General features: G+C 53.4%; 1 protein-coding gene across 1 annotated transcript; it reads left to right on the forward strand.

Annotated features, from left to right (window-relative positions):
• Positions 1-250: 250 nt before the first annotated feature.
• On the forward strand, positions 251-9298 carry NRN1 (neuritin 1). Its single transcript, XM_004387551.1, has 3 exons — positions 251-514; positions 4656-4800; positions 8121-9298. Exons 1-3 carry the CDS (start codon positions 460-462, stop codon positions 8347-8349), a joined length of 429 nt encoding a protein of 142 aa, XP_004387608.1. The 5' UTR covers positions 251-459; the 3' UTR covers positions 8350-9298.
• Positions 9299-9847: the final 549 nt, after the last annotated feature.

Below are 9847 nucleotides of genomic sequence, written 5' to 3' on the forward strand. Positions count from 1 at the left end.
CGAGGTTTCGTTCAGGTCGAATACTAATTGGAGATATCTGATTAATCCCAGCCTCTGATGACTATAAATGGCGATTCTCTACCAAGGTGTCTGTATTAAAATTTTAAAAAAAATCACTCTGTGTCATCCCCCACGTCAGGCCTGCTCGTGGGCGTGAGGCTGTACTTCCTCCGCCCCCTCTTAATGGAGTGAACCATTCCCAGCTCTTCCCCTTTTCTCCCTCAGCCTCTCTCTCTCTCTCTCTCTCCCTCTCTCTCTCTCTCTCTCTCTCTCCCGGTGTCTCTCTCTTTCTCTCTCTTCCCGCTCCCTCTCTTTCTCTCCTCCCTCTGTCTTCCTTGTGCATAAAGTCTCCGTCGCTCCCGGAACTTGTTGGCAATGCCTATTTTGCAGCTTTCCCCCGCGTTCTCTAAACTAACTATTTAAAGGTCTGCGGTCGCAAATGGTTTGACTAAACGTAGGATGGGACTTAAGTTGAACGGCAGATATATTTCACTGATCCTCGCGGTGCAAATAGGTAAGTGGCCGCCGGCAGGGGCTCACGGATTGCGGCGGGAGGCAGCGGCCCCGGCCCGCGGCTCGGAGGGGCACCGACCGGCCCGCGGCCGCCTAGGGGTGCGGAGAACCCGCAAACCCCCAAGAATGGGGGGCATCGGCTCCTAGGGACCCGCGCATCCTGGCTTGGTTTTCCTAAAGGTGGTTGGCTTTCTGTGTGCGGCTGGCCGTTTTCCGGAGAGGGTTTTCCTCCTTTTTTCTAAAGCGCACGTCCATTTTTGCTTGTTTCTCGAGTGCGCTCTGGGGCAATGCATTGGCCTTTGCTATACAGCAAGGTTTTATTTTGACGGGTTGAAAGGCGAATGCAGGAATTCACCTCGCTAGGCAGCTAGGACTGGAAAGTTTATGTGCAGAAAGCAGAGATATTCCGGGCTTGATTGCTGCATTTAGAACTTTGACATTCTCCTTGCGCCCCCGCCCCCCCATATCAAGCTGCAGCGTTTGCACCAAAAACCGCAGATCAGACGGGGGAGGGGGACAAATCTGAGAATGATAGTGGACCCAGACCACAGACTTTAATATGCTTGCCATTGAGGAGAATTAATTCAGCCAAATATACATGGATATAATTTTCTGGGCACATGTGCCTGTTACTTTACACACAGGCAGTCTGCATTTTATACGTAGGAAAGGGTTAAAAAGTGTTTGCAATGTGTCATGTCAGGTGTTTGTTATTTTTGTTCGTTTGGACTTGGTTATGAACGGATTTATTTCATCTCTGTTTTGTGCTAAGGAATGTTGAGTAGTAGTTACACCTTCAGGGGGCTTTTTGAAGTTCACATTTTTGCATCCAGAATGAAGAAAACATTATGGGGGCACTAGAAAACCCCATTCTCTGATGCCCTCAGAGCATTAATTAACCTGGCCTAAAGTGAAAGTGAAGCAGGTTGTTAACAGAATGGACAAGAGAAAAAATAGAAACTCTTCAAATGGGTTTTGGAGACGGAAGGAATTGTTGCCTCCTATCCTTGCAGGCTGTAGCAAATCCTTGCAGTATTAGGGGGTAGAAGTGCTTTAAGCAATTGGTTTTAGGAAGAAAAAGAGTGCATAACATTTTTCTTCAAGATGAATGGGGAGGAAACAAGGTTTGGAGTTATATAGATATTCAAATGAATTCTTTGCAGTGGGGCTTTAATGCATTTGACAAGATTTTGAGTATCTTAGTTTTTTGCATAAACATTATAGGGATTCGAGAGTGTATGGATGCGGGATGTTGGCGTTTTCCTGCGATTCTAAGAAATGACTCCATGCTTTGAATCTGGTTGTTCTGAATGAATCTTTGACATTGGTGCAAAGAGTTGCAATAAATACAGGACATTTCTAAAGGGAGCAAATCCCTAAATGATGAAAATGAGCGAATGTGGCATTCTACAATTAGCCCACGGATTTGAGAGAGCAGGAGACAGCAGTTGTTTTTGAGATAGGGATTTTAATCGGAAAAGGTTTGGTGCTCTATTTTCTATGGCCAGACGGCAGAAAAGGGGAGAGAAAAAAAAAAAAAAAACTATTTGCTATCAGCTGTCTGTTTTTGAATCCCGATAGGAAATAACCTCACTGGGGGGATATAGTGGCTATGCGTGTGTGAGGCACTCCGGACACCTTAACCTCGGTCAGGAAATGACCGTATGTTGGCTGTAGAATCGAGGGTGGGCATATTTGTTCCCGAATAGCTGCCCTTTCCCGCACCAGATCCTCGATCTTTACTAATTCATGTCTGGGAGCTGTCCCAAATCATTGACATTTGGCAACAAAAATGGGGGTTGGGGAGGGGCGGGGAGGTAGAGAGGGTGGCGAACAGGACTGAAGACCTGGAGGGAGGAAGTTTGGAATGAATGAGAGGTCAAACGAATGAATGAAGGAATAGAAATCGCACAAGACAGGGACGCCGCAGAGGACAGGGTACCAGCCTGCATCGCCCTCCCGAGGCTCGCCAAACTCGCATTTAGGAAGGACAGCGAGGGCCAGGCGGGCTGCGACTTGCCCAGACGCGTGCGCCTGCAAAATTCGTCCCGCGTGTAAGCTCCCGGCCTCCCTCGAGCAGGCTGGAGCCCAAGGAGTCATAGTTGCAAAAGATAGGCATTTTCACGACTTCTTTTACACACGCACACACTCACACATGCGCGGATTGCCCAGAAAGATAACGTGACAGGAGAGCTTCCCGCCCCCCGGCGAGCCCCAACTTCCATTTAAACGATTGTCAACGCATCATAGGGGCTTCTTGTTCCCCACCGAGTCTGTGGGGGTGGAGGTAAGGGGTGAAGCGAGACCGGGGAGGTGGACTGTGTTCTGTTTCGTTTTCCCCCTGCAAAGGTAAATTTAATCGAGGACGATTTGTAAGGTTTATTTCATTTTGGCAGGCATCTATTAGAACAAAGGTTCTTGTATTCACCAGATTCTATGTTAGCGTTCAATTGGGTACTGCAGTGGCAAGGGTATTTATGATTTCGAGTCGGGAGGTCTGGGAAATTGACGACGGTTTACGTATCTGCCCGAGCCGAGGTCAAAGTAAACCCTAGTCGCTTCTCTAGCGCTTCCCGTTCCGGATTAGAAGCACAAGGCCCGCCTCGCTCTTCCTGCAGCAGTTCGCAAACGGTGCGAGCTCGGAGGCTGCCGCGGCTTTGGTCACCTTCCCCCTTGACCGCGTCTGGCCCAGCGCTCGAGGACAAGCGTCTGCGGGGGGATGGGGTGAGGAAGTGTATGGTCCTCCTGGACACAGTCACACCCGGGCGCGGTGGCCAAGACGCCGCCGAGCAGCGGTCCGGCGCCCGGGGTAGTGGGCGCTGGAGGCCGATTTCTCTGGAGTCGGAAGATTCGCCCCTTCTCTCTCCCCCTCGCCCCCAACCAAGCCGACCCGCGCCTCTTCTGCTCCGTCCGGGTCCCGGGGATTTCTTGGCGGCTCCGAATTGAGCCTTCAGCCGGGTTCACTGGCCTCCGGGTGGAAAGAAACGGCCACGGCAAACCTGCCGTGGAGCTTGGCCGATCTGAGGCCAGGAGCGAGGACCCCGGGGGGCCTGGGTCGCCTCCTCCTGCTCCCGCCGCCCCCCTCTTTTGGGAGCCCCCACTGGAGGCCGCGAGTCCCTGGGCGGCTGGGGCGAATTCGGCCTTGACCCTGGGCCGCGGGCCCGGGCGCGCAGGGCTGGGGCCTAGAGAGGAACGGTCTCACGCACGGCTAGCGGTGGTGGATTTGTCCGGGGTTTTAAGGGTGAGCGGGAAGCTGAACCCGGGACCCAGGGGCAGGGGGTCCGAGGCTCCTGGATTTGCCTCCGCGGAAGTGACCCATGGTCACTCTTGCAGGAGCATCCGTTCCTGACCGCCGGGGACCATCAGTCAGTCTCCCCCGCCCAGGCTCCGGACACCAAGGCCGCTCACTTTCCAGTGGGCGCGGGAGTGGATCCCTCCACTTCACTCGGAATGCAGAAAGACGCCACAATAGGCGATGGGTATTATAACGAAAGAATCAATTCAGTGGCTGCTGGTGGCTTCTGGAGACTTTATTTATTCATCACTCATTCAGCAATGTTTGTTGCGCGCCCACCAAGGGCCAGCAGGCACGAGGGTGGCGTGCGGTTCAGCTGCATGACCCGACGCTATGTCCATAGCCTCCCCAGCCCTTGTTCACCCCCACACTCTGCTGTTGAGACCCCCTCTTTCACCTCAGAAATGGATGACTGCACTGCGAGGGGCAGTGACGAGGCTTGTTGGGATGTGTTGGAAGAGGACGGAGGGAGCGAGGAGATGAAGAGACCAGGGAGGGGAGAAGAGGCGGGCATGGAAAAAGAAAAAGCTATGAAGAAGCATGCAGGAAAAGAGCTGGGGGAAAGGAGTAGACTCCATCACAGAAAATGCCACCTACCTCCATTTACACACAGGCACACCGAGAGAGACAATATGCAGAAGACACAACGTTGGGTGCAGGCCAGTCCTTCTTGTGCCGCATGTCTGTCACCTTTAACACCTGTGCGCCTTGCGGCTGGGGGCCGCGCGGAGGTCTCAGCCAGCAATGGGGGCGAAGCCGCGAGGGATCCCAGGCCAGGCTGGAGGACCCCGTGGGGCGGCAGGGTGGGGTCTTGGCCTTGCTGACTGGTGTCCCCTCTTCCTTGCAGCATACCTAGTGCAGGCCGTGAGAGCAGCAGGCAAGTGCGATGCGGTCTTTAAGGGCTTTTCGGACTGTTTGCTCAAGCTGGGCGACAGCATGGCCAACTACCCGCAGGGCCTCGACGACAAGACGAACATCCAGACCGTGTGCACGTAAGTGTCGCGCTCTGGCCGGCTGGGTTTCTGGTTTGAGGGGGCGCTGCTGAGGTCCAAGAGCGCCGCGCTTCCCCGCCTGCGCTCTGCAGTAGGAGCCAGCGCGAATCCGCGCATCCTGGGCTTGCGGCTCCCTCCCCCAAGCCCAGGTCCCGGGATAAGCCCACAGGCCGTGAGGCCCAGGCCCCTGGATCCGAACCTGCGCTGCCAAGGGGGGCCCACAGCCTAGTGAGGGCTGCAGAAGGGCACCCTCGGGGACAGGGTCCAGTCCTGGCCCCCCGCGGCCCCACGAGAGCGCGCAGAGGTGCGCGCACTCGATACGCTGGCACCTGGGAAGAGGGACTGAGAGCGCTACCAGTCCCTAGTGCTGCAAAATTCCTCTGCTTTGAGGCAATCACACTCCGAAGCATTGTTGGTTCTGGTTTGAGGAGCGTTTTGGAACCTACTAGATTTGTCTAAAGAGAAAGGCACTCGCTTAGTTTGTCCATTTGCCCCTGATAAAACGCCCCTCGAAGACAAACCGAGAAAATGGGGGCTCAGGCCAGAGTGAAAGTCTCCTTTCTAGGATAGAGGCTGAGAGAATATTTTGTTGTGTGCCACTGACTTTGCCCAAGAAAAGCATGTCGGGGCTACGGTTAAGGTCCTGGCTGCGTTTGTTGCCGATTCCTAGGCTTGAGGTGGCCACCCTCCTTGCCTTTCTTTCTTCCTTTTTTTTTCTTCCTTCCTTCCTTCCTTCTTTTCTTTTTCCTTCCCACATCTACCTGGTCTCTCCAGGCCAGAGCAGCTGCGGGCCCAACTAGGGCTGAGAAAAGAGTTCATGGCCAGACAGAGTGGCTTTTTCCCATAGCTTGACTGGAAAGCGAGGCACCCACTCAAATGAGGTAACCCGCAGAGCCCTATTGCGGCGGGCAGGCTACGTTATACTTGCTGCAGACCTCAGAAATTTCCTCGTCCTCAGAAACATACACATACACACGCTTAAAAAAAGTCCCGCCCCTGCAACAGCTGGTACAATAAGGCCAATTCAAGAAGTGTCTGCTGTTCCCCAGAGGTTGGAGTGGCTATTTTCTGCGCTATCCTTTTACTTTCAAGTCCCTCCTGTTTTCCTAATTGGGGTGGGAGGGTATATTTGGGACCCTGGTGGAGCAGTAGTAAGGAGCTCGGCTGCTAACCAAAAGGTCAGCAGTTGGAATCCACCAGTGGCTCCTTGGAAACCCTATGGGGCAGTTCTGCTCTGTCCTATAGGGTCGCTATGAGTCGGAATCCACTCCACGGCAACTGGTTTAGTTCTGCGCTTTGGTATGTTTGAATTATGAATAATTAAACAAGGGTCAATTTTGCCACACGTTTTCCCAAATACTCTGGTGCCCTCCAGGAGGGAAACAGCAGCTAAGTGGCTGTGCCTTCATATCATGAATGCTACAAAGGCCAGTTAGGGGTGCATACCCCACCCCCCACTTTTATTCCAAATGTCTTACCATAGCTCTCAAATCCTCACCCATTTGCAGAACTCAGTTATTTGAGCTATTTAAGAATTTTAGCAGAACTTTTGTCCAGGAAAACTGAGAAATGAGGAGGGATCCGCCCGGAGGGCAAAGGCCAAAGCTGGGCCTTGGCCGCATTCTGTCGGTTCTCGATGTTGTTTTCACAACACCCTGCTGAAGCCATCTCCTTCCAGTCCAACCAGAATGTTTGTCCTCCGCCACGTCCCTCTTGCGCGAGGGTAAGCTCTTTATCAGTGTGGATCCTTTGGAAGGTGCGTTTACCGCAGAGGTTCTGCGCCGGAGAGGTGTCCGCTGGCCCCATGGCTTCTCTAAATCTTGCTGTTTAGAACAAACTGAGGAATCTGGGAGCTCTACGCCCGGGCCCCATCCCTCATAAATGAGATATTGGCGGAGGCCATTAGAGCTAAACAGCGTCAGCTCAAGGCAACCCAACAAGCATGTTTAACTCTTACTACTAGCCAGAGGATGAGGTGGGAGTCAAACAAGGATAACGCAAACGCGGCGCTAGCCTTCAGAGTGTTTACAGTCTAGGCTGGTGAGCAGAAGGGAGAGAGGAGAGAATACAACGAAATGGTGTGGAGGGCGGTCGCTAATGACCTGGAGCCCAGGGCCGGGTGAGGTGAGAGCCAGCCCGGAGTTACACAGATCGACCCAGCTCCAAAAGGAGACAGCGCCCCAGGAATCGATCACGGGCTGGGATTATATTTAGTCTCGGAATCTATTTTGGGTTTTCAGAAGAAAGAGGGACAATAAAAAAGGACAGATTGGATGAAGGTTGTGGGGGCGGGGCGAGGAGCTGAGCGAGCCCCTGAGGAGGAAGTGGCAGATGAAGGCGCGGGGCCTCCGAGAAGGGCGCGGGAAGCGGGGGAAGCGGAGCAACCGGAGCGTGGGCCCACGAAGGCTGGCAGCCGGGGCCACAGCACCACCCCTAGTCCCAGCCTGGCGAGCTGGGCACTACACCACGAAGGCCTAGGGGAGGAGGTTCCAAAGGTCCCAAGCCCACGAAAAGACTGTTGTGGGGGGGAGAAGCCATCCGCGCGCAGGGACTGGAGCGCTGGGGTTTGCCCAAGCAGAGGAAGGCTGCAGAGCCGGCCCAGGTGCTCGGGCACTGACACTCACCGACGCAGGGGAGGGGAGAGGCAGGCGCGAGTCTCCGGACCAAATCAAAGCCCGGGACCTTAGGGAGCAAGGTGGGCGGGGCCCCCAGGACCCAAGCAACTGAAGAGGAAAAGGAAGTGAGGATCCGAAGAGAGAAGAACGGAGGGGAGGGAAAAGGAAAGAGGGAAAATAAGCAGAATGGGAAACAAAAGAAGAGGTGGAGAGGGGAGAGAACGAGGGCGAAGGCGAGCCTATTCACCAGCAGCGCGGAAGGGGAGGGAGACAGAAAGGGTGAGGGGGAGGAGAATGCGAGAAACCGAGAGGGGAGGGCCGTGCTCGGAGTGAGTAACCCATCTTGCAAGCTAAGAGGCATTAATGGGCGGCAGCTTGCACGGCTTAGCACTGTTTTCCTAGCTTTCCCCGAGGAGGGCAAGCAATCTGCGCAGCCCAAGGTGCCAGCGCCGCGCAGCGGGCGCGGTCCTGCTGCCGGCTGCCGGGACCCCGCTGAGCACCCGGGAGGGAAGGGGACTGTCCCTCCCCCGGGACGGAGGTTTCTGGGGTGGGCCGACGTGCGCTGGCGCCTGGGCAGAGGTGGGGGGAGGGGGCGCCGCAGTAGGTTGGTAAGGCCTCGAAGGCGAGGCGCAGGCGCGCGGGTCTGGGGTCCTCCCGGTGCCCAAAATGAACCTGCCTCTTCTGTTTTGTTCTGTTCCTCACCAGATACTGGGAGGATTTCCACAGCTGCACGGTCACAGCCCTTACGGATTGCCAGGAAGGGGCGAAAGACATGTGGGATAAACTGAGAAAAGAATCCAAAAACCTCAACATCCAAGGCAGCTTATTCGAACTCTGCGGCAGCGGCAACGGGGCGGCGGGGTCACTGCTCCCGGCGCTCCTCGTGCTCCTGGTGTCTCTCTCGGCAGCTTTAGCTACCTGGCTTTCCTTCTGAGCGCGGGCCGGCTCCCCCCGCGCGCCCACCCACACTCACTCCATGCTCCCGGAAATCGAGAGGAAGATCCATTCGTTCTTTGGGGACGTTGTGATTCTCTGTGATGCTGAAAACACTCATATAGGATTGTGGGAAATCCTAGTTCCTTTTTTAGTTTCGTTTGATTCCTTGTGTTTTATTTGCCAAATGTTACCAATCAGTGAGCAAGCAAGCACAGCCAAAATCCGACCTCAGCTTTAGTCCGTCTTCACACAAAAGTAAGAAAACGGCAAACCCACCCCCATTTTTTAATTTTTATTTTTTTGGTAAAAGAATCTCAGGAACGGCCCTGGGCCACCTAATATATTAATCATGTTAATACATGAAAAATGATGGGCTCCTCCTATAGGAAAGAAAAGGAGAGGAGAAGGCCACGGGCAATGAATTCAAGAGAGATGTCCACATGCAAAGCATATGGTGAATAATTTACGCTCACGTCTTTCTTCCACCGTATCTTGTTTTGATCATTTCCACTGCACATTTCTCCTCCAGAAAAGCGAAAGGACAGATTGTTGGCTTTGTTTTGTCTAGGGTAGGAGGGAGAGAGGAGAAGGGTTGAGGAAATCTCAGAAAGGGAAAGGCTGCCGAGGAATGCTGCTAATGTCCCTGAGGGGTTGGCTCTACCTGCTGTTGTTGATGCATCTTTCCAAGTTCACTGCCTTTATTTTCCCTCCTCTCTCTTGTTTTAGCTGTTACCCATACAGTAATACCTGAATATCCAACGGTATAGATCACAAGGGGGGATGTTAAATGTTAATCTAAAATATAGTTAAAAAAAGATTTTGACATAAAAGAGCCTTGATTTTAAAAAAAAGAGATGTAATTTAAAAAGTTTATTATGAATTAAATTCAGCAAAAAAGATTTGCTACAAAGTATAGAGACATATAAAATAAAAGTTATTGTTTGAAATGGGGGCGTCGTTTGTTTCCTACCCCAAGCCTGCTTTCCCAGACGAGTCCTCGTGGTGCCCAAAGGGACACAGCTGATGCCAGGTGATAAATTCACCTGTTCAGAAAGTCACTTGATAACTTACTGTCGTCAAGCAGGTAAGTTTCAACTAGGGACACTTCGACATGTCAAAGGAATTCTACTTACTTAACGAAGAGGAAAAGCAAAGTTGTTTTTTAAAAACAATGTAGGTCAGGCAGAGATCATTTCCAAGCGAAGTTTGGAGGAGGGCGTTCCGCGCACTGAGCAAGCACACATAGGCCAGTGGGCCGCCGCTGCCCCCGCCCCGCGCGGGTCGAGGCCACTTCTGCAGGCCCAGCACTAACCACCGTCCCTCCTCCTCGCCTCTGCGGTGGCGGGAGGCAGTTTGCAAGGAACCGCCATTAAGGGATGCAGCCGAGGGGCCAAGCGGCTGTGTTCACTGGCAGGATCAGGTGAATCCTTTCATAATTAATAAGACAGCTCAGCCGAAATGGCGAGGAGACGCGGCCCTATTGATTGGGCAGGAGA

The sequence above is a fragment of the Trichechus manatus genome, unplaced genomic scaffold, assembly GCF_000243295.1.
Source record: "Trichechus manatus latirostris isolate Lorelei unplaced genomic scaffold, TriManLat1.0 scaffold00188, whole genome shotgun sequence".
Lineage (NCBI taxonomy): Eukaryota > Metazoa > Chordata > Mammalia > Sirenia > Trichechidae > Trichechus > Trichechus manatus.